The sequence below is a fragment of the Camelus ferus genome, chromosome 3 (genome assembly GCF_009834535.1).
Source record: "Camelus ferus isolate YT-003-E chromosome 3, BCGSAC_Cfer_1.0, whole genome shotgun sequence".
NCBI lineage: Eukaryota > Metazoa > Chordata > Mammalia > Artiodactyla > Camelidae > Camelus > Camelus ferus.
Window position 1 is genome coordinate 35,846,481 of NC_045698.1, and position 25,435 is coordinate 35,871,915.

General features: G+C 37.6%; 2 protein-coding genes across 7 annotated transcripts in view; one reads left to right on the forward strand and one right to left on the reverse strand.

Moving 5' to 3' along the window:
• Window positions 1–18,064, forward strand: part of MTREX (Mtr4 exosome RNA helicase) — an 87,875-nt gene extending 69,811 nt beyond the window's left edge. The window contains exons 23-28 of one of the 3 annotated variants that reach the window (XR_004316819.1): window positions 76–181; window positions 3,327–3,383; window positions 4,393–4,555; window positions 9,382–9,486; window positions 10,921–17,698; window positions 17,961–18,064. Coding sequence is in view for 1 of the 3 variants with exons in the window: in XM_006185932.2 (XP_006185994.1) it covers window positions 76–181; window positions 3,327–3,383; window positions 4,393–4,555; window positions 9,382–9,486; window positions 10,921–10,973 (484 nt within the window). In the remaining 2 variants the exon portion in view is untranslated. Of the gene's footprint in view, window positions 1–75; window positions 182–3,326; window positions 3,384–4,392; window positions 4,556–9,381; window positions 9,487–10,920 lie in introns of all 3 variants that reach the window. The other 2 variants (XR_004316820.1, XM_006185932.2) reach the window with 2 other exon arrangements.
• PLPP1 (phospholipid phosphatase 1) overlaps window positions 11,151–25,435 on the reverse strand; it is a 91,731-nt gene continuing 77,446 nt past the window's right edge. For all 4 annotated transcript variants that reach the window (XM_032472298.1, XM_032472306.1, XM_032472300.1 and 1 more), the window contains 3 exons: window positions 22,483–22,540; window positions 12,105–12,281; window positions 11,151–11,560 (listed from right to left, as the gene is read on the reverse strand). In XM_032472298.1, the coding sequence (XP_032328189.1) occupies window positions 11,429–11,560; window positions 12,105–12,281; window positions 22,483–22,540 (367 nt within the window). In that variant the 3' untranslated portion in view covers window positions 11,151–11,428. The remainder of the gene's footprint in view (window positions 11,561–12,104; window positions 12,282–22,482; window positions 22,541–25,435) is intronic.

Genomic DNA, 25,435 nt, shown 5'->3' on the forward strand with positions numbered 1-25,435 from the left:
TTTTTGTATTCTGACATTTGGAATTTATTCTCTCTCTTTTTTTTTTTTTTTTTTTTTTTGCATATGGCGGTATAGTGCTGATGAACTTCTTCTAACTGAGATGATGTTTAATGGCCTTTTCAATGACCTATCTGCAGAACAGGCAACAGCACTACTAAGCTGCTTTGTGTTTCAAGAGAATGTGAGTTAATAGATTTTAGCACATCTTATTTTAAGAAATTAATTTACAACCCTATAATTTAGTATTACTATGGATATTTTTAATGATAAAATATACTTTATATTTACATGAGTAATGTTAATTAGACATCAGTATAACTAACACAAATATATAGTAAGAGAGAATTAAATGCATATTATCAGAAGAAAGAGTAAAATAGAACTCTATTTGTAGACAGTCATCATTAATCAGGTTCCAAGTTATAAATTTGCTCTATAACCCAATGTATTATTTGAAGGTGTAGCCTAATCAGACAGTCCTAGAAAGAAAAAGAAAAGGTAAAATCGGGAAAAACTAGTAAATCTGTATGGGGAATGAAATTTTGAAGTACTATCCCTCCTCCCACTCTTGGAGAATAACTGTGAAGCAGCTGATCCAACTAGAGGCTGAAGTCTTAGTTTTCATAGCTAAGATTTGAGGTAATAGCCATAAAATTCTTATTGTTGGTTTAGCATTTTTCTCATGTGAGTAGTTGGTTTTTAACAGCTCTTGAGAAATCAAAAAATGAAGCGCTGGATCGAAAACCATAAGAACACTAATCATTGTTTATTCCAAAAGGTAGTATGATTTGTTTTAGAAAGTAAAATGCATATTTCACATTTCAAAGTTAAAACTATATTCATTGTGCATGCAACAGACAAAATAGTAAGACAAGGACATTTACCTTCTAAAAATAATTTAATGTTGCTATCTAAATTTTTAGAGAACCTTTTACATTTAGTTAAACTTTTAAGTAGTAAATTGTAAGACAAATTGTTTTTTTCAGCTCTGCCATTGATCTGTTTACTTGTTAACTATTTCCTTACTTTTAACCATATAAAATATGTAACTTCTTGAAGTAGGTAGGTATTTTCCTCTCAGCTCTCTGATTACAGATTAGATTTATAACTATAGTGACAATGATAACAAATAGCATAGTAATCCAAAAACGATTTCTGCTCTTGAGAATGCCTATTATCCACCTATGAAGTAACTTAATTTGCACATGAGGAATGCATTTCTTTACAGGATGTTTTGTTTGGCTATTGTTTGCCTTAGGTTCGAAATTTTATTGTATCATTTTCCAAGATAATTGTTAAGAATGTTTGTCAAATTTTCTTTGAACAAATCTAAGATTTAGAGATTATTTGGAGTTTGGTGGTCTTCTGCCTGTGTCAGACTTTTTCCTGTGGCTAATTGCTTACATTGTGCTCTTTCTTTCTTTTTTAATGTCGCACTACAAAAATCCTGTCTTCTGAGAGGCCAAATATGTTACCTCCTCACCGGTGTTGGGCCACAATTCTTTTTAAGTCTTGGGCCAAGATGTCACTATATGTAGTTAAGATTTGTTCAGTGAAGCCATACTGTGTTATGTGTGGTGTCATCAATTCTTATGGTGGTGCCTTTCAACATCAAGTTGGATATTTTGTTAATACTTTTAAAAATATGCTTTCTATTCAGAAAGAAAGGTAAATAGAGTAAGATACTTACTATAAATAATATATGGTCTGCTTGATATGTAACTTCTGTTTAAAAATATGTTGCTTCTAAAACTGTACCCCCACATTTTTATATCATTTGTATTATTCAGAGTAATTTAAAGATTGTATGTAGTCTTTATAATATAAATATCAGGTACTTATAAATACTTATTAACCACCCACTGTGCAATGCGGAGATCTAGGCACTAGAGAGACAACAAAAATTTTTGCTTTCATGATACTTATATTCTAGTGGATGAAGATAAACAATAAAGAAATAAAGTTTATGTATATTATGTAAAAAGGAAAGAGGGTTTTGGAGAAAAGTAAAGCAGAGGAGGCAGATGGAAATCACCAAGGGGATGGGGTTGCTGTTGACCGTGAATGGACTCAGTATCAAAGATATTTACAGTCTTGTGTTCTTTTCACTTTTAAACTGAGATGTTGAGTTCATTCTGGCCATTTTGCTTTTTTATGATTCATCACAATTTTTTGTTTGTTTTAACAGGAATAATAACCTGGTTCATGATTTATTACATTATATACATATATATGTATATATTAATGTTACATATCAAAACGAAGTCCTGTATACTGCATACTGATGCTTAATATAAAGGCAGATCTATTGGAACTAACCTGTAATTGCTTTTTTAAATTTACGTATAATTTAAATCATGTTTCACACATGGATACAAACATATCTTTCTTACAATAATTTTATTTTTGTACAATAAGTCTACCTTTGTCAAAATTTGCCCCTTAATAATGTCTTTATTCTAATCACAATCCAATAGGTTTTGAGGATCTGAGCTTATTGTTTCTCTTTGACAGCTTAAGAAGCCAACAGGGAAAGCGTACAGCTTAGTGGTAGAGTGCATGCTGAGCATTCACGGTCCTGGGTTCATTCCCCATTACCTCCATTAAAATAAATAAATAAACGTAATCCTCCCCCCCCAAAAAAAAATTAGAAAAAAAATTTTTTAAACCTTAAAAAAAAAAAAACCAACACACAGAATTCAAGCAGCTAGTTTAAGTTCATATGACAAGTTAGTAATAGACCTGAAACTCCTATTATTCTAATTGAGAAGTTGATGGACTTTTCACTATTGGGAAGACAATATTAAGAATACTAAAACTCATGCTAAACTTTTAACTGTCTTAAAAGTACTTAGAGAGCTAGAAAGAGCTGAGTAAAATTAAAATTGAGGGCATTATTTCTAATGTTCTTTATCCCAGATTTTCAGTTTCTACAGATTGAGAATTGCCTAGAAGCCAAAACTTTCAAAAATCAAACTGTGATACAACAGTTTATAAATGTTGATGTAACTAAACTACTGTGCATGTTTACAGTATTTGCTCTCCTTCAGTTCCATTTATGGGGACAGAAAATAGCACACTTTACAAATTTAGAAGTGGAATCTTTTCCTCTGAAATATAAGAGCATAATATAATTCAGGATGAGAGGAATGATAATTTTGCTTATATAACCTAGAAGTTGATTGGAAACACCAAATGCTAATGACTGAGGTCTTATAATTTGAAATTAATGGATATCATGAAAGCTTTGTTTTGTTTGTTAAAGCAGGTAGGAAATACTGCATTTTAAATTTGGGTTTTTACATCTACTCTTTTTTCTTCTACAGTCTAGTGAGATGCCAAAATTAACAGAGCAGTTAGCAGGACCACTTCGTCAAATGCAGGTAAGGTTTTTTGAACTACGTATTTTGTGAATAGTATATTGTGAAATAAACATTTTTGACAGTCTAATCATAGTATTTATCATTCCACAGAGACAGCTTCCTTCAGGATTAAATATGTCATTTGATGTTAGTCTTGTCATTTAATGCTATTTTGATAACATCATTTCTAATTTTTATTTTAAAAATTAAACATTTTCCCCCACGAATATGATAAATTGTATAGAGTGAATATCTGTGAATGCAGATTTAGCATTGCATATGTAGATAGGCCATACTAACAATTCAGTGCCTGCATCATTTTCCTTGGTGCTATGAATGGCATCTAGATGGGCTAGGTTTTAGTTAGCTTATTTTTTTGTACATTTTTTCATCCTACCTTACAACAAATTTTAAAATCAGGTTTTAAAATCTGTTTTAGACTAAGAAATGATTTATTTCTGGGTCCTCAGAGCCACAGTAGCTCATAGTAATGAATTTGTGTCTTTATAAGAAATTTAAACTTCCAGAACCAGGGGAATCTTTATTGCTCTAGGAATTTTTGACCTTTTAGATTACCGAGGAGTAAAGAATGAATCCAAATTCTCATTGTAGGGAAAAGAAAATACTGAGATTTACATTTTTAAAAGTATATTTGGGGAAATAGCATCTTTTTGCCCATAAGATTTGTTTCTCTGTTTTGTTATTGTTATCTTTATTTTGCTAATGAAACAATTAGAGATTATTAAATGTTACTCTTGAACAGTTTTAATGAAGAGTTCTGGTTTTTGTAGAAAGTCTTGCTCTTGATGTTTTTCTTAAGGACTTTAACATAGTGGGAAAGCTTTGCTGTTTGATCCCTTAGCAGTGTTAACAGGCACTGTGGCTACTTAGAAGCAGAATATCCAAATTGTGGGCTTATTACCTAGGAAGAAAAAGGAACCTTGTAGAATGATGACTTTGGAAACCTAAAGAAAAAGTGGTAAGAGAGATCATAAGTAAGACATTTTAAGTGTATCTTTTACCTTCAAAGGAATGTGCTAAAAGAATAGCAAAAGTTTCAGCAGAAGCCAAATTGGAAATTGATGAGGAGACTTACCTGAGCTCATTTAAACCTCACTTAATGGATGTGGTATATACTTGGGCGACTGGAGCTACATTTGCCCATATCTGCAAAATGACGGATGTTTTTGAAGGTATGGTTAAATTTTGTATGCATGCATTTCTTTCGGATAAGAGAAATCTACTTAGGATGGCATTGATTCACTGAACAAGAATAAGATCTTATTTTCAGTTTTTGGTCATAAAAGGGAATCTTCTGCTTATGTAGATCAAAAATAATCTCCATAAACCCTTTGTATTATTTAATAAACACAGTCTGCTCATTGTAAGAGTTTATAATCTTATGCCCATGTCTCTGCAATCACAGATAAACAGATGATCCTAGTAAGTCCTGTTTGTGTGGGTGTTTTCACTTTTGGTTTTATTCTCTTGGTAATAACCTATTGGCTTACTATATAATTCCACTAAAAAATGACACAGTTGAAAATGCTGTCCATCATTGCATTTCTGATAATAGTTACTCAACTGAAAAAAAAAATTTTTAATGAAAAAGTAAAGGAAGTATATAAGGAGTAGTCATAAGTGAATTATAAGAAGTAAATAATATTCACAGTAATTAAAGAAGACCGTATTTAGAAATGCTGTATTTGTTGTAAAAAAAAAAATTGGCTTATGTAGATTTTTACAATGGTAAATTGTGGTTACATTGACCCTTCTTAAAAATGAAAATTAATGAGCTTGGGCTTCACAGAGATTATTATAAGAATATGTAAAATATTACTTGTAAGTGTGTTTTGAGAAGAATTATATTTTTAACACACCCCGTATTATGCTTTTTACCTGATATTATTACTAATAGATTACTGTGTTTATGAATCAGTGATTTTTATGATGCATAGGTTAAACATCTCTGCAACAGAATCAACCATGAACCTTTACTGCATTGAATTTTATGGGTTTTAAAGTTTTAAATACTGTAGTTTACAGTATATTTTGTAATTGTGGTATGCTGTTTTAATCCTTTCCCTAAAGTTTATTTCTAAGCCTCCATTAAATGATCATTATTTAATATGGTCCCAGAATCGTCCTCTGAATACTATATTCTGTTACTGGGAAGGTCATTATTTATTAACTGCTATGTTCCAGACATTGTGCTAATCAGCATTTTATATAATTTAGATCTAATCACCAAAATAGCACATCAGGGTAGGTATTATTTGCACTTTACACAGGGAGGCTAAACTTAAAAAGGTAAATAATTTGGCCAAGGTCGCGACAGTACAGAATGGCGCTATGATTTGAATTCTGGCCTCTGTGACTGCAGGTCATATGGTAGTTGATAACTTCATCTAAGAACTATAATACTTTATTCTTGAATTTTGGGTCACCCAGAGACTTTTAAATACTATCCTAAACTATACATACTATCTCCATCCACTGAAAATTCGTGCTTGTAGGAATGGTAAGCAGGTCTGTAATAATTCATGGTGAGTAGCTATCGTTGAGGCTGTGAGTAGAGGGAAGCATGACATCCTCACCGCGTTTGTGAATTTTGCCTAACACACAGGAACCCTAGATGTTGATGGCTTATGTGTTTTGGAGGCCCAAAGGCAATCCCTAAATTCTAAGACTTTTTAATATAATAGCGCATATTTATATAATACCTACTTCTCTGAGAAGGTGAACACACCACATGAAACAATAGTGGTGCGTAGTGGAGAGTAGTTTTTGTTTTAAGAAAAATGAAAGGGCAATAGACATGGAGATCTGGGGAGCCTTATGAAAAATTATCTTTGTGGATTATTTTTTACTCTTTATGCTTAAATGGAAAAGTTATCACCATATGGAAGATAAATCCTAAACTGCTAAAATTGAGGACAGTTTATATTTCTGCTACCTATGAGTTGATGTTTTCCACAACATACTAGCATTTCTGAAATGTATTTTGCCTCCTTTCAATTCCGTGGGGCTATTTTGACACTCAGTTTGCCTGAGAAAGCTAAGTTTGAAAATTGAGGACTTCACTTTATAACTATAACTTGAAATTGGGTCTAACTTCAGCATAATTTTCATGGTGCCATTATATCAGCTATACTTTTTCTAAAATTAGGATATACTATATATATTAGCTCATAAAAATAAAATGTAACCAAACATCAAAAAAAGTCATTGAGAATCTTGATTTACTTAAGATAGAATTTTCTTTTTCTAGCATACTCTCTCCTCACCACCAACCCCCTTTTTTTTGAAAGATGTTGTTCTTTCATTTCAGAATAGCCATTCTCTCTTCATCTTGTTACTGTACATGCTTTATATAATTGGAAAAATACTGTTCCCAAAGCTCTAGCCCATGGTTATAGCGTGTCTTTTATTTTTACAAGCAGAACTTTTTGATTGGAACTTTTTAATGTGCTACGCTCAAGTGTCTGATCATGTCATGTCATGAGCCTCAGAAGTAGTTTTAAATATTTTTCAGACATTAGCTGGGGCTAGTTAACATTGTAATGAGTAACACCGGATGTTTAGGGACTATCTCATGTAAGAGAAGAGTTTATACTGTGATTCAGTTGAGGAGTTTTGAAGACTTCATACAAATAATTATTTCCTCTGTTATCACCCTGAAAAAAATGATAAAATGTAATTGTTTCTTAGTTCCATCAAACTAAACTTGAGGAACAGTTGGAAATATATTTGTATGGGCTACAGCCTAGGGTTTCAGTCTACTAACTAATCCATGTAGTAGGGCCATTGTAATCTAGACAGGGGCCATTAACTATTTCTTTCTTTACAAAAACAATATTGTACTCTTCACTGTATGAAGAGTACAATATTGTTTTTGTAAAGCATGAAGAATTTGCTATCCACAAGCACATGTCATCAGGAAAGCTTCTATGACGAACTGTCACTTGAAACTGTTGACGCTATTTCTGCCTGCCACAGGTTTTAAAAGCAAACATTGTTGCATTCCCACTCTCTACCCCCACCACATGCTCTTCTCAAATGCCTGTCAGTAAGCATAGTTTTATACCCTTCTCTGGGACAGGGTACGTCAGTATCTAAGAGATTTTCCAGTAGATTTATTTTGAAAAATACTTTTGCTAGTAATAATGGAGTAACATTTTATTAGTAAGAGTAATTTCTGTGTTTACATTTTAGAACAGTTTTAGTACTGAATGACAGGAATTAGTACCTGATACTTACTCATTTTATGAATAGTTAACTGAGACCCTAGTAGGGATCAGGAATTGTGCTGGGTGCAGTGTGAGCAACGGTCTCTGCCCCCTGGGAATGGTTTCAGTGTAAGCTGGGATCAAGTGGTAAACAACTGCAGGAAAGTATATTTATGACCCTAACCTTCGGCCAAACTCATTAAAACCACTTAAATAGGATGATTAAATCAAGTTTAGGTCATGAACTGTGGGGAACCACGGAATGCCAGAAAGCTGGAGGTAGAGATCTCTCTCCAGATAGAGAAATGTGTTATTTCTATCCTCAATTAGAATGTTTTTTGTTCAAGAACCAGATGAGCCTATTGTGGGCAAAACTGCCCTTAAAACATGTGCACTCGAATGTCCGTCAGTGGCTGAGTGGTTAAATTACGGTTTATCCATGTAATGGAACAGTATTCAGCTGTAAGGAGGAGTGAAATACTGATTCATGCTAAAATATGGATGAACTTTGAACACACTAAGGATCTAAGTGCAAGAAGACAGACACAAAAGCCACCTATTGCATGATTCCATTTATGTGAGAAGTCCAGAATAGGCAAATCCATAGAGACAGAAAGTAGATTTGTGGTTGCCATGGGCTGGGGTAGGAGGAACGGGGAGACAATGACTGCTTAATGGATATGGATTTCTTTTGGAGTGATGAAAATATTCTAAAATTAGATAGTGATTATGGTTGTACAGCACCAAATAATACTGAAAACCACTGAACTGTACACTTAATTAAAAGGGTGAATTTTATGCTATGTGAATTATATCTCAGTGAGTTCTTCCAGAATGGTGATATAAACCTGAGTATAAAAAAGGGCAGTGACATTGAGGTGTATGCTTTAAAATGGTGCATTTTATGTGTATTTTGCCACAGTCTTTTTAAAAAGGCAGTAACCAGTAAGAATTCAGTTTGACTTTCCACTCTGGCAATACCAGAAAAAAAGGTTTGTAACAAACCACTAGGTTGTTAGTGTGTTTATTTCTGTTTCTGGTCAGCTTCAGATAGCCTGGGGATGGGTCATGGCTTTGTATCTTTTGTCTAACACTTAGTCTAGGTAGTCCTAATTGATGAGGCAGAATGATTTCCAAAGCTGAGAGTAAGGAGAACACTTGGACTAGCGGATAGTTACCTGGGTGAGATAGGATAAAAATGCACAAAACTGCTTGAGGTGACAGTAAGGAAAGGATGGGACTAAAAGCAAAATAATGAAGGATGAATGATTGAACCTTTACAAAGATAGATCTGATCCTGTTATTCCCCTGCTTAAAAATCTCCTGTTGCATTCTCTTCACAGAATAGCATCTAGATAGATGCCTTAGTAGGCCTCACTCAGGGTCCTCAAATAGCTGCCTTTGTTGGGCTTTTCTGCATTGCCTCAGTGGTCTTCCCTTGTCACTGCCTGACAGAGACCTCATTCTTAAGAGACCCAAGTTATGTGTCATCTCCTGTACTTCCAGGGCATTTTGTTTACTTACCTCTGTAAGACCAAGTGTCAACATGTTACAGTAAATCCATCACTCTCTACCATTACTCAAGGATGGGAATTAAACTTTTTGTCTTTGTAGGCTCCCTGATGCCTAGCATTAGCCTGTCAAGTTTACTAGCTGATTTACTGCAGGAGAAGTTCCTCAAAGTACTATTAGTTAATCATTCCATGGTCGCCTTCCTTGCCTTTTAACAAAAGTTCTTCTGTTCCTGATTATTTCCATTTTACAAGTGATTTGTTTCCTTTTCTGACAAGGCAGCATAATTCGTTGTATGAGGCGCCTGGAAGAACTACTTCGACAAATGTGTCAAGCAGCAAAAGCCATTGGAAACACTGAGCTGGAAAATAAATTTGCAGAAGGTCAGTATCCAGCCCGTAAGTTTTTTTCTAATAATCTAGGCAAATCTTACTGAGATTTGGCTCCAGATCACAACCTAGGGGGATATTTTCAGATGCTCTTCACTGGATTGCCATAGAGGGCCATCTAGTAGTGTTAAAAAAAAATAGCAGTGTCTGTTGAAAAAAGTTTGTAAATGAATTTATATAGTAAGATCTCAAAATATTTATTCTGTACTTATTGTGCGCCAGGCATTGTGTTAAGCACTAGGGAATACAGCGGTGAACAAAAAGGACACAAAATCCTGCCTTGATGGAGCTTACATTCTAGTGTTGGGAGGTGGACATTAAACAAGTCAGCAATTAAAATGTATCAGATAGCAATAAAAACAGAGACAGCAGGGAATTGAAGGATGGATGCAATGGCCTAACAGCCCCCACTCAGAATGTGGCATTTAGGCCCTTCATACATAATTGATATACTTGAGCAACAAGAAGCCCAGTGTGGCTGCAGCAGAGTGAGCAATAAGTAGAAGAGTAGAAGTTGGAGGAAGAAAAGAAATGTCATGTAGCCCCCAATTTTTTCCTCTGAAATGACCAGAGGTTTTGAGCACAGGTGTGGTGTCCTCTGACTTGGGTTTTATAGGGCAGTTCTTGCTGCGCACTGTGGGCAAGTCTGTAGATTAGCAAGATGGAAGCAGGAAACCAGATCCAGAAAGGATAGCCAGACCAAGGTGGCAATAATGGAAGGAAGCATACATGCCTGCAAATAATTTCAATCCACCTGAATGTTGGCCACAAAAAAGGACTGAGTTTAAAAACACATCAAAGAAAACATCAGCCATGTTCTTGCTCTGAGTTGGTTGCTTGCAATCAAACCTAGTGATTTCTGTTATCAACTTAATGTCCTAAGAGATTTGCAAAAACTGGTTTGTATTTTCACATCAATAAATAGAGGCAGACCTATTTAATCACTCCGGGCTTAAATCTATTTATGTAAACTTCCTAAATAAAATTTGTCCTGCCTTAGTCCAGAAAGAATTTCACATGGTAACTGAAATACAGAGCCTTCCAATGTAGGTTGAGAATTCATGCCTTTGGGTCAACTAACTTCTTTTGACAGCTTTAGTCCTTCCATGTCTTTCTGAATAGTTTTAGACACCCTTTCCCCTACCTTCTCTCCACCCTCCTATCCCCCAAGCCCCCTCACATGAGGTACTTTAGAGTCAAAAGTCCTAAGAACAGGAACCTGGTTTTTAAGTTTCCCGCTTCTCAGAGATGGCTGTGAACTCTAAGGTATCTTTCAGGCCAGCTAGGGTTTTCCGTTTTTCAGGCTGCCCTCTCACCAGTTATGTCAGCATTGTTGTGCTATCTTTAAAACCCTAGTGGAGGGGAATTACGTTCTTTGTGGTCTTAAAAGTTTTTTTTTCTCATAGGAATTGTTTTCTTTTCTCATAGGAATCACCAAAATCAAGAGAGACATTGTGTTTGCTGCCAGCCTCTACTTATAGAGTCAGCTAAAGGAATGTGGGATTTTAAATTGTTCACCACCTGTCTGATTACAGTTGACAGCAAATGTTTACAAGTACTGACTTGGTTTTCCCATCTCAAGACAGTTGTCCTCACATATTTTAATATGTATTATATTTAAGTCAAGCATCATTCTAAGAAAGCATATTACATACACATTTATACATAAGCATTACATTTTTTAATAAAAAATGTACAGGTGGGGCATTGTTTTAGTGAAAGGCTTGAAGTTGTTTTTAATGAACTTGAGCTATTAGATAACCGTTGTGTTAAATGTTAACTATATACACACAGGTAAAGTGGGCATCCAAGAGGTATAGCAGCAGCAGTCCCTTAAAGGTTTATACACCGGGAAGAAAGACGCATCCTCTTGCTTTCTGGTTGCCATCATTTTCCTTTAGAAAGCAGGCCAGCTTCTGTGGGCACTCCACCACCTTTAAGGTTGGTGACTGTTCCGGTAATGATTCCCTGTCGTTGGTGTTTCGTGCAGAGTTGTGTGAGAGTCCTCCTCTTTCCTTTCTTTAAAAGGAGAATTTCTCTCCTTGAAGAAATCAGACACATATACAGCCTATATAGAACAGGAAACACTTAGAATGGGACAAGCAATTTTAAATAAGTTTAAAAACCATATTCAGGTTTCAAAAATAAAAGGATACACACTATAGGGTTCAGGTTACGGTTACAAATAAATTGGGGGCTAACAGGAATTTCTGTTTAAGACATTCTGAGAGTTGCTTTATTATGTATTGGGCAAACAAACAGCTTCACTCTGCCAGCCCTTAATGAAAGTGTCATTCTCCATGTAAATTAGGGGTTTTTTTCTTTCAGTTCATACCAAAAAGAAAACTTTATAGCTAGAGATTTTTACAATTAAAAAAGAAACTCAGATTTTTTTTTTTTATAACTTTTGCAAAGAGTACATAACCTAGCTCTTCTTTGCTGTCTATCCTAAAATGACTTTTAGTATCATTGGAGTCCTTAACCCAGTGGCAATTACTGAGCCACATTCTCTGCCTTACTTAGCACAGTTTTCTCATTGGGACATTTTTTCCTACTTACTTATCCAAGTGTTTATCAGTATTAAGACAGAGGCTGCTGCCCAGTGTACTTACAACTAATACTGCGACCAGAGCTCCTTGAATGAGTCCAGTCAACACATCACTCCAGTGGTGTTTGTAATCAGAAACTCGAGAAAGGCCAACATAAATGGATACGGCAACAAGACCAAATTGCAGTGTGGGGCGTAAGAGTCTTGCCCAGTCTCCCTTCATCCTGGCTTGAAGATAAAGCTAATAGAAAAAATAAGAATAAAGAAAAGAGTTTAACACACCAACTAGAGGCTATGTTAAGTATCACCATACCTCTAAAGGGTTGATATTTTAAATGATTAATAGTCATTAAATATTAATACTCAATAAATGTTTTTATTATATATGGAATAGGGCTACAGGCAAGCATTCTTATACTCATTAACACCTAAAAGTTAATCCCAAAAGAAAAAAAAAAAATTTCCCTAGTAACTGTGTTTAGAAGGACTGATTACCTATCTATCTAGCTAGACAATTCTTCAAACTGTAAACAAAGCAAGCATTTCTCTGTTTATGACTTTCTTGGATTTCAGGGGCAGCTCCTCCCTCCCCTTCCTATCTGAGTTATAATTCTGCTTCAAAGGCAACTGTTGTCATTAGTTCAGAATCCTGGGATCGGCTGGCATTGATAGTAGCATTCTGAGCACACGTTGCCCTTACCCTGGGGCAGGCTACTGTGTTTTCGGCCTAGCCTATCTCGGAACTAAGTGCTTAATTCACCCAGTTTCCTAGAGAGCTCCTCTAGCTTCAAATTATTTAACAGCAACTGAGACTAAACAAATAATCTGTATTTGTAAGTAAATACAATAATCTGCCTAAATAAGTAATACAGTTTGTAGTTTAGTCCTGGGCCAGCATAGGAGTCTACTCTTTCAATAGCACTTGTATACTTTAAGTTCTATGACTTTTCTATGCACTAATCAGACCTGAGAATTTCCTCTTTCGTGTGTCAGCCTGCCTTTGGCTTTGGGTGCATCCCAAAAGACTGTAATGGAGAAGGGATTTGGAATAGTTTCCTTTCAGTAAATCTGGTCTCACTTAAAACAAAATTTTCTCCCCTAATTTCCAGTAAGAATGCACTTTTAAACATTCATTTTAAAATTTCTGTTCAAAAATTTATGACATATACTTAATTAAATGCAGTCCTCAGAAAACAATTTAGTGGCTATGCCCATTGACACTGTCTACTTAAAACAGATGTGCAAATCCATTCCCAGTTCTTTGGGCATTGCTGTGTCTGTTCTGTTCTCAGCAGAGACTCAGAAGTTGTCCAATTTTATCAAGCACTTTATAGTATAAGCATCTAATTCTAAAAGAGCATACCAGCTGTTTAACTGAGTTGGACTCATTAGCTGGCTGAAGTGCTCCTGTTTTCTGCAGAACTCTCCCTCTTTTCTGTTTGTTGTTGTTGAAGCTATAAAAAAGTAAACAGTAAGAGGCTTGTCTCAAGATTCTGGAATTGGGAAGATAGCTGGTGCTGGTTGAAGCAAAGTTGGCATCTGCCAGCTGAAGCCAGTTAGCACAGCCATGCCAGATAAGAGTCACCTCATTAGTTCCATTTTAACTGGAAACTTTTTATTCATTTTAAGGAGAATAGTTCCTTGACTGGGGCTGAAGCCAAGTTTTGTATATTACTGTCCAAAAGTTTAGCTGTCCCCATTCTGGTTATTAAGTTACTTTTCTAGATAACAGTTAAAGGCGTGGGTTATTCAGACTATAAAAACAGATACCTAGAAATTACAAATACTTACATGAATGCAGACATCTTAGGGAGAAATGCACCCATCCCTACTGGGGACAGAGCAATAAAAAACTCTCAAATGGACTTAAAACTAGTCCTATTTTATACTTCCAATGTAAAAGAAACTCAGAGAACTTTCAAGGTCCTTCCTCACTTAGGATTCTGAAATCCCTCTAACAGTATTTTCCTTTCAAAGAACCCTGACTTTGACTCAAGGCAGCCTGCAGACCTATGTTAAGTATTGTTTTGCCCAAATCTCTTCCTCAACATCCCTGGGAAAACAGCATTCACTTACAGATCAGTAATCAAGTAAGTTGCAGTATGCTTTAGGTGGAACCTCTGTTGCTCTAAGTAGCTAGTTCTTAGACATCTACCCAAATATAGATGGTTCCCCCATGTCTGTGGACCCAGAGATTATTTCTCCCTGAGCGGGCTCTGGGGTTCCTCGATTGTGATTAGACCTAACCTTATGCTCCACTCTGCACCCTGGATTCTCCCGTGACTGATGGCCGTGGCTTGAGTGCAGGCTGTGGTCGCAGAACAATCCTACACTCGGTGAGGCTGGCTAATTGAGTGTGCTTCCAATTTGCCTGCTCTGTTTCCCCGCGTCCAGGATATCTGATGCAGCTCTGCAAAAGCCGGGCACCACCTATAGCCCTGCTCTTCCCTGTGAAGACGTTTCCACTTCAGTAGACCCCAAGGGGGTAAACATACTGAGTTTCTTGAACTTTGGGTCACCTGAGTTCCACAGCTGACATGCCCTAACTCTGGACCATGACAACTCCCCTCCCATGTTGCCAGCCAGAAGTCTCCTATATAAGCAGGTCCAACAAAGCACACAACACTGTCTTTCTGGCGGCTCCACGTCCTAAGCCGTTCTCAGGTTCTGCAGCACAAATCTCCCACCCTCTAGAGGCACTAGAGATTTCGCTTCCTCTGCCACTCACTTTAACTGCTTTCCAAAATCTTACCATCTCCTTTTTCATCTTCTGACTTTGTGGATTTCTTATTTTTTGTCTTACTCCTTGTCCCTTGAGAGGGGAGAGGAATGTATATATGTTCCTTTATAAAGAAGTCTCCATTCTTTCACCTTTCCCAACCTGTCTCAGAGAAACTGAGCTTCATGCTGCTCAGCACTGGTGAATTAGAACCAGATGCAGGGATACAGCTCATTCTTTAATGCCAGAGCTGATAATAAGGCTCTATAGGGTCCTGCCTTTGCAGCTTCCACTCTTCCCCTTCCTCCTCACTCGTGCAAATGTTAACCATGTGTGTACTAGACTCATTCAGGGTCAGGTACTTGGTTGCTTCTCTCTTCAGATTTAGAAGAACTTAGCAGAACTCCATATTCAATACTGTGTATGCTACCAGACAGGCTCCCTGGCAGTGTCTACGACTTTTCAAACTCCCTTTCTGGAGGATGTTGCCCATCCACGGACAGAGCTGAAAGGGTAGCTCTGTTTAGACCACACAGCCCTGCCTTCTTTTCTGAGGCCACTGGGCAGGTGACATGACAGGCCTGACCCAGAGATCTGCTGGGCTGTATTACCCTCTGGGATTTATACTTGAAGTATGAAGGAGGGTCTCTATTTTCAGAAGTTTTGGAAAGGGCTCCTAATGGATACATGCAGCTACTTGCAAACTAAAGAGGAAGCAAAAGCTAAGGTTAGACAAGGAGAACAGGTATTTAACAGAAAAGAATGGAGCAGAATGGCAGCCACACTGTAAAAACCCAGGTGGCCAAAGAGACACGTGGAGAAAGGAAGCTCAGTTCCGAGTGGTGTGCTAGTTCTCACCCATGTGGGCCTTTCCTCTAGACCATCCTCTCCTCTAGGAGGGCTTAGCAGGTCAGCTGCTTACAACCAAAAGATTTCAAAAAGCCTATTAACAGCCTTCTGTGTGTTTAACCAAAATCCTGTTTTGTTTTGCTTTTTAATTTGGATTTCTGTGACTCAAATGATACAAAGTTACTTTTTTAAAAGGCAAGTTTCAAATGAGAAGGAAAACTTTATATATACCTGCATTCAAACAGTGAGAAAAAGTTAGAAAAATTAAATCTCACATCAGAACGAACATACTGAATGTCCACTGAAGGAACAATTACAAGAGAACTGGGGCATGGGGCATGGGATTTACTTCTATGACTTTTTTCTACAAACAGTACAAGGATGTGAGCCCCTAAATCAAATGACTCTCTCTTTCTCTCTCTCTCACTGTCCCAGGCCAGTTATAAGATTCTTCTCTGACCGCGCTTCACTTTGTCCTAGTTCACTGACTTGTCTAATGGGTATTTGATGGGGGATGGGGGTAGAGGGAGTAGGGTAACTGCCTGATGAGAAATTCTAACCTCTGGATCCCTTCCAATTCTAACATCCAACTTTCTGGTGAAGCAAGAAGCTCCGAAGTAGGAAGTTCACAACTAGAAATAAAAGACAGGGTGGAAAAGGCAGAACAGAAGCAGTAACCTGCAGCTCTTCACTGAGGTGCTCCCCAGAAGCAAAGGCTTCACACTATGTTAGTACAGGCTTCGTGAAGCCCCAGTGCATGACAGCAAGCAAAAGGAACAAAGGGCTCCAAATGCAGCTGGCAGGTTTTGTAACTAGGGCAAACAGAAGTCCAGTCACCAGCCAGTGGAAGATTTCTTGGTTGAGGTAAAGCTGCAGGTAAAAAAGCGCGTCTAATTTAGGGATTTACACTGAGGTGGATTTGCAGTGGTAACGGTTTTCAAGAGGGGAAGCAAAGGGAATTAATACAAGGGTTAGTTAGCCCTGGACAGAGAGTGGATGGGGGAGAATCCCCAGTTAGGTACCCAAACCAGAAAGTGCTTGCTTATTAGAAAGGATGACCTCATATGCCTACCTCCCTCACAAATTTGAGCACTGTTCTGAAACATTTAAGAGGACAATCATGTTTATAAAAGGAATCCCTGAGCCTGTCACTAGTGTCAGCCCTGCTATAACATCCAGGAAAACGCAGGAGGCCTTGCATTTGCAAGAGACACAAACTGAGAATGAAGAAGAGTTAACAGGAAAAATGAAAATACAGCATATGCTTCACTAACCTTTAGACTCCTCCCTCCCCCCATTTTCACCTGTTAAAAGTGGCAGAGTAGACAGATACCACAGGAGGACATGATAGGGAGAAGGAATACAACCTCAAGGCCTCAAAGGAAACTGCAGTGAGGCCTGTCTGTCCCTCCCTGTCTTGAATCTGACCAACGAATCAAACCAAGAGCTCAAGCAAATCAGATACAACCACTGACAGCATAGCTCGGTTTCAGAAAGAGAAACTAGTTTGGAGAACTAGCCTTACAGCTCAACCAGTATCCTCCAGGCACCACTACTGGGCCCTGTGAAAAGGGAGGTTTCAGGGGTTGTTTTACCTCCAAGAAGAGCAAACTGAGCCACCTCCTCCAGATAGGGCTTCTGGTCAGGAAAGCCCCACATAAACCCTACTGCTCAATGCAGGGTAAGTGTCCAAGCTCTCCTAGCAAAGTAAAACCTACCAAAAATGGGTTGAAAATAAGCCACTATGCCTGAAGCTTTTAAAGAAATAAAAGCTTCTTAGCTGAAATATTATTAGAGGTTCATAAAGGTAATTTTTTTTTATTCCTTTGGGCAAGAAGGACAGAAGGAGTCAATTTGCTCAAAATAACTAGATACACAAGCTCAGAGAGGAGGGTTGTAGGAAGAAGCTCCACAAGGCTGGCAGAAAATGCTTCACTGCCAAGTGCAGAGAGGCCCTTGCCCAAACACAGAACCTAACACTTGTGTATCACTTCATGAAGCGCCTCATGAAAGTTTTATGTGCACAAAGAAGACCCGGTCAAGATCAACAGGACTTACTGCACAGGGCCACGTTGGGAAAAAAATTATGTGTACGTATTTCTCCTTTAGTGTAAAAATTATATTTACTTTTTTTTAAAAAAAATAAGGAAATTCAATGTCTATGACAGTACTTAAGCATTCTTCCCTTGTTTTACTATCACCAAAGGGTAGGACATAACTTTTTTTTCATAAAACTTCTGAACATTCAGCTTCCATTTAAGGATCTAGTTGTACAATCCCATTTTTAAAATCTAATTGTTGAACAAGATATTTTTTGAAGCTGTCTTATTTTTATTTTGCCTTTCCTGACAGACTTTGCAACACTCATCTACAAAGTGCTATGAAGTCTCTTAATGCAGACATACGTTGGAGACAGTGCAGGTTCTGTTCCCGATCACTGCAATAAAGTGAATGTCCCAACAGAGGAGTCACGTGAATTTTCTGGTTTCCTAGTGCATATGCAAATTGTGCTTATGCTGTACTGTATGCGATAGCATTTTGTCTTAAAAAATGTACATACCTTTATTTAAAAATACTTTATTGCTAAAAAATGTTAACAGTCATCTGAGCCTTCAGCAAGTTGTAATCTTTTTGCAACAGTAATATCAAAAAGATCACAGATCACCAAAATAAATACAATAATGAAAAAGTCTGAAATATTTTGAGAATTACCAAAATGTGACAGACACAAAGTGAGCAAACACTGTTGGAAAAATGGTGCTGATAGATTTGCCTGGTGCAGGGTTACCACAAACTTTCAATTTGCAAAAAACACACTATCTGTGAAGCGTGATAAAATGAAGCACGATAAAATGAGGTCTACCTGTACTCTCTACTCTTAAAATAAGGGGTCCCCCCCCCCGTTTTCATTTAGAGTCAACAGATCGTTTTCACATTTTTATACGGTTATTTGAAAAAAAGACAATGAGACTGAGATTGCATCTGGCTTACAAAGCCTAAATACTATCTGACCTGTGACTGAAAAATCTGCCAACCCCTGAACTAGACTGACAACAGTATGCTCAACACAGAAATATACCTTGGTCTACTTATTTTGAAACATCACTTCTAAAACCAAGCCAGGTAAACCAACGGATTATTCCACCTTCATTTGATGAGAGACCTGGCCAGGAGAGTACTGTACGGCAGGACTCAGTTTTGTCTTCTCTAGACTTTAATGTCACCATCTTTAGGAGTCACAGAGTTCCTAAATTTAAATCTCAAATCCCACCTTAAAATTAGGCAGGATTCATGTAGTTTATGGGCTATTTCCCAATGCTCAGCATTAATCCACACTTTGGGAAACATCTTCATGAAGTATCAACAGTGCTAGGTAGTGTATGGTCAATGCCAGATCATACGAACCCTGAGAAAAGGAGGTGGCATCAGAGCATCTGAGTAAGACAGAGTTTGGGGGGGGGAGCACTATCCAAACAGGTGGGGGTGAGGCCCCGATACGAGGCATTTTGTGACTGGAGCGGGGAGTCAAGCTGAAGCACGGACACTGAAAACTACTTAGGGCCCCACTGTAGTAATTTACACAGAAATGTCATAACAGGAATTGATATAAACAATGTGGGGTTTTGGCCTCAATATGACAGTACTGGGAAGTGTTCTGGTATATTCCTTACTGTACAGAAAAAAAGGACAGTCTCATTCCATGCATCTTTTCCTGAATAATTGAGTGAATTTGGAATCTTTGGCATCTGGCCAAAGGGGTTCACTAAGCACATCAAGTGGCTAAATGCAAAGCAGCTCTGCCCTCTGCTTCCCCCACAAAGGTGGTTTTCACGGGTCTGACTCCTGCCACTGTAAAGTGTGCAGTGCTTGGCTACCTGCCAGAGGAGAACAATGGTCTGGGTATTTTCTTTAAGAGACATTTTTAACTAAAAGTTAATTTCTGGGTGTCAGGAATTCTTGACAGGGAAGTTTTGGCTACCAAAGACTGTCCTCAGAGAGGATTTAAATGACTGTACATCTCCACCCAAATCTGGGGCTTACCCTTCATGCCAAGATGCCTAAGGGAACAAGATGAGTCACTGCCTAAGGAATCTGGGGGAGGGGAGCAGCGGTTAAGTGTTGTATATAAATGTGAAAGCTGGAAAGCAGGGAGACATCTGTGTGTTCAGGGGCTGAAATAAAAGCTGGAACCTACATCCACATCAAGTAAATCTTTCCACTGCTTAGTCAGTGAAATGCACTGCATGGCTGCTGTGGCCTGCCTGCTTCTCCAGAAAGGCCATGGTCTATGACAGACCTAATTATCTTAATTTTTTTTATTATTATACCTTTACATCTAAATGGCTCATAATGACCCAAATGCTACACTTGAGGTCATTTGTCCTCTGCTTACATCCCTTATTTGCCTCCTCATTTGCTCCTGGATGGCCACAGAGCAGACTAAGCCATTGAGCCCTCTACACATTAATTTCATCCTCTATACATTAATTTCATATTCCACAAAAGAGCTCAGTAAAACTTTCTATTTAAACAAATATACAGATGTTTTAAGGAAGGTCAAGGGAGCAAAGAGCAAAAGAAATAAGACATGGAGACACATCTGAGAATATTACTTGAAATTAAAAACCGTGGGTTGAAGTTACATGTCACCATTTTACTTTCAGAGATCTGCATCACCTCACCTTCTTCAAAATAACTAGACTGGAGTTCAGCGCAGGTAAGCAACAAAGCAAGGGAGCCTGATCAACAAGACATCACCTGACAGCTTACAGACCTCAGCAGCCTTCTCCCAAGGCCTCTATTTCCCCCTCTGTAAAAGGGTAGCAGGCATCCCCCTCTCCTACTTCATGGAGGCTATAAGAAAGAGTCAAAACTTAGAGCAGTGTAAATGTGAGTCATCATTAATAGCAACCAAACCTCAGATTCTCAGGTCTCTCATAAAGGACTTAAAGATACTGACACACAGGTGAGTGAATAACCAACCACAAAAGCTGCCCTGGTGACGTCTGGTTCTGGGGCTACAGACATTCAAAAGCCATTCAGTGCAGTCACAAACTCATGCTTTGGGAAAAGTTTTCAGGCTATATTAATGGCTGTAGCCACTGTCGGCATTCCCTTTCTCGCCTAGTCCCCATGTCCTATTTAAAAAGAAAAAAATATGGCGGTGTCCTTTTGAAAGAATGGTAACTTTTCCTAGTAAGATAAATGAACAGAGGATGTTAGAATAGTATTTGTTGTTACTACCTTCAAGTAAGTCACATTTCCCACGGCACATTTTCAGAAACATTTGGGTGAGTATTTTAAAAAGGAAGCCCTAAATTCTGCTGAATTGGTACCCTGTTGCTTCCTCACAAAATTAAATTAACATAAGATTAAAGCCTGCAACTTCCAAAAATGTTGAAGAAGCCAAAAATTAACTCTTCTGGAATGGTTTTGAAGTTGTGGGTCTGAATTTTATATAATACATCTGCAATTTTTACATTTCACAAACTTTTGTTTGTTTGTTTAATGGAGGTACTGGGGATTGAACCCAGGAACTTGTGTGTGCTAAGCATGGGCTCTACCACTGAGCTGTACCCACTCCCCCCAAATTTTATGTTCTTTTAACTTTTTGAATTTGGTTTTTCAAATAAAAGCAAGATTCTGATAAATCTGATTTTAAATTCTAAATAAAACCAAGTAACTCCCAGCAGGCTACTCTTAATCTTACACATCATGACTCTTTAATCCATATCATGGATTTAATACCACACAGTGCTTAATGTGATGGGGGGGGGTGGGGGTGGGCAGGGTCCCAAACAGCAAATTTATATACCACAACTACAGAAAAATCCACTTATAAAGAAAATCAAGACAAAAATTATAGCTGATCTGGTGGGTACAGATCTCCCTCTTCCCACCAAATTTTGATCATTTTATATATACAGAAAAATAGGACAGTATAAAAAACAAAAGAATTAAGTTGACCTTTAAAAACCGCTTGTACGTGCCCTAAAGCCTAGTCTTCCATTAGTTACTCTTGATACACATTCATCTCTAGTATGATATGCAAAATACAGGTGCCAAGCCTCTCTTTGACAAAGTGAAGAGTTGACTTTGTACAACGTGAGTGCAGTCAGAACGACCTGGAGACTGCAGACAAGCTCCTGACGCAGCAATTGGCTCTTCCTGAGTTGAAACCTTTCTAGCCCCATGGAAAGCAGTCTAGGAAATGTTTCAGAAAGTGGAAGGAAAATAAAACCTGCTCAAATAGGAGCAACAGCCGCAGCCTTCACTTCAGATAATCCAAACTCCTCACCCAGCAGGCCCCAGGGGGATGGCAGGCTGCTCAGCACCCACACCACGCATTTGAGGCCAGGGCTCTCAGTCAGGGTGAGGTACCAGGCGCAGCAGTCACCTTGGTCTGTATCTCAGATCAGTGACCTGCTGAGCCTACACAGAAGCTATTATATGTTCCAGAAAAACTCTTCAGAAAATCTGTCCCAAAGTAAGGGCACACGTCACTTAATTCTTAGCCCCAGGTGTGCAGGTTTGCTGATTGTTTAGGCCTTTACCACTGTCAGAAAACAATCTGCTTTAAAAATAGACTCCCTAATTATCCTGAAGGTTCCCAATTTGCAGCTTGCTATACAATTTGCCTGGGTGCTTCCTCTAAATGAAAGACAAAGGTAGCTTCAAACAATTGCAGTTGGCTTTGGCAAAAGCACAGGCATCCATTCCTCCTCTGAACTTACTGCAGCCAGCAGTGGGGTCCAGCTGACTGAGAAGTAAAGCCAGTAAGAATGTCAGAAGTGGCTGCACAGGAGAGGACACAAAGGCCGAACACAGAGTGCACGCAGGACATAACCACCATCGACAGACACAAAGTACTTACTGCCACGAACAGCATGCAGTACATGGAGAATGAAGAGTGGCCCGAATAGAAGGACAATCTAGAAGAGAAAGGAGAGAGACATTAATCTTCCTTCCTAGAGACCAAGAATATTTTTGATTTCATGTATCTTCTTACCTCCCCAGCGTACACAGCTTTGTCCCCTTACCTTTAGAAATTAGAGGGGTGTGTAGGGGACAGTTAGGACAGGAACATGAAAAAGTAAGTCTTAGGAGGGTCTGAGGTCTGATTTCTACAGTGTCACTTTACTGAAACTTTCAGGATCGGTAATGATTCATTGAGGGCAAACTTACCTAAGCATTTCTAAAGTAATGCATGACAAGCCCTAACTGGCTCAAATGGCCTGACTTTAAAACTTACATGACCATGATTTAATTTTTATTTTCCTCTGAAAAGAGTTTATCCCTGAATAACACCAGTAAATATCTTCTTTGGAACATTCAGAAGTTGACTACTTTTTAAAAATTTTTAGATTTATTTTTCAGTGATATTTGTGCATCTTGCCTTAGATTTCCCACCAGATTAAGTGCTTTTGACATTAATTTTTAAATTGTACACTGATATATACTCCTGAACCAGATGAATCATCTCTTTCAATATTATATTTTATAAACATCTTGGTATCATCTTCCCCACCTAAAAATGACAGAATGCTTATAAAACTTAATTTTATAGCACTTAAGAACAAAACCAACAGGGACATCTTCTTAAGTATTTCATTTACTATGCCCTGCTTGGTTCAAAAGGAATTTGGTTCCCCTGTGATTCAGAGAGGAGGAAAGACTCCAAAAACACATACCAGAAAGTCACGTGTGTGTGTGTTTGGCAACTGAGAGGAGGTAGGAAAGCAGAGATTTCCTAAGCATATATTGATGATGAGTCTACCAAGAATTATGATAGTCTTTTTTTATAACCAGATACATTCTGAAGAAAGAGAATACTCTTAACTTTTGCTAACCAGAATTTATGTAATCAGACTTGATAACTATTCTGGGTTTAACCTATGTAAAACAAACAAAAATAAATAAATAAATAACTTTCAGCCTTACCAACTGTTTGGCTGTAGAGAGCAGATCAATACAAATTCTTATTTTAAATCAGTAATTTGAGCAGAATTCTGTATATTTTATGGCTATTTTCAATTAGTTACATTGAAAAGCCTACAGTTAATAAAAAGCAGTTTCCAAGACTGTCAAATCCCATGGAGCCAACATGACCATGATCACAGAAATGTTCACAAAAGTTTCACAAATAACTTTCTAATCATCTCACTGCTCGTCCCCTACCACCCAACTTTCTTCCTTTCCTCCTCCCAACTCACGAAACAATTAAAATATGAAAAACAGTTACATCTTTAGCTATTCTTTGAGTTTGAAAATGTCCTTATTTTGCATTAATTCTTTTTTCTTACTGAAGTATAGTCAGTTACAATGTGTCTACTTCTAGAGTACAGCATAATATCCCAGTCATGCATTAAAGGTTATTACAAGATACTGAATATAGTTCCCTGTGCTGTACAGAAGAAATTTGGTTTTTTTAATCTATTTTTATATATAGTGGTTAACATTTGCAAATCTCAAACTCCCAAATTTATCTCTTTCTACCCCCTTTCCTCAGTAACCATAAGATTATCATGTCTGTGAGTCTCTTTTGCAGATGAGTCCATTAGTGTCCTCTTCTTTTCTTTTTTTAAAAATTCTTGAATGATGATACTCTCAGTATAGAATTCTAGGTTGATGGTTTTTTTCTCATCACTTTGAGGATGCTGTTCTACCATTCCTGGCTTCTACTTCTGCTGTTAAAATATGAGCCATTTGTCTGCCATTCCCTTCTGGGTTATCTGTCTTTTCTCTGTCATTGCTTCCCCCACCCTCAAAGTCTTCAATATTCTGTAGTTTCACTATTATGTCTCTAGTATCAATTTCCTTTTATTTATCTGGCTTAGTATTCCTATGTCTGAGGATTTGTATACTTCACCAATTCTGGACAGGTCTCAGTCATTATATCTTGAATATTATATATCCTCCATCCTATTACCTTTTCGGAGATTCTGATTCAACGTTAAGACATTTTCATTTTATCCCTCCATATCTGTTAACCTTTCTTTTGTATTTTTAATCTTGGTCTCTTCCAGTCTAGCTTCCTTCCCTTTCACTGTGTCTTATCTGCTTAATCTTTTTTTTTTTAATTTAAAAATTTTTACATAAATGTATGTATCATTTATAGAAGATCTCTTTGGATGTTTTGCAAATCTGCCTGGTCAATTTTAATTCTCTTTATCCTACATCACATTCTCAGTCTCTTCTTATTTATTTCTATACAGCAAATATACTGATTTTATAACCTATAGGGTAATATCTGTAATCTTTGAGATTTTATATACTTTGTTTTATCTGCTGACTCTCAGAATAGATTGTATGTTCATTTATATTAGACTATGAGCTCATGTTCTTGGGATTCCATCTGTGGGGAATCTTAGATGCCTTGGTTTAAAAAGAATTCTTCCAGAAATATGTGTCCTCTTCTGCTGGACTCACTACCAATCCACTTGAAACCTCTAATTTTTTTTTTCTTTAAGCCACATAGATAGTATACATTCTGGCCTTCGAAGAGCTTGCGTGTGGTACTGTGGTTAAGAATTCTTTTTGATAGTTCCTCCTAAGCGGATGTTACCCTTTGAGAGCCCTTATATTATCCACGGGCCTTCTGCACTCTGGCCTCAGCCTTCACCTCCTGTGCCCTGTGTTCAGAGCTGATCAAAATGCAGGCTCCAGGATACCATGAGCTTTCAGGGCACACATCAAATCTATAACATTAATTGATCCCAGCCTCATAAAATTTCCTTTACTGTCCCACCAGCTCAGCTATTTATTTAAAAGATTTACATGTGTTTTAAGATTTATATATATTTTAACATACAATACAAAGATGTGCA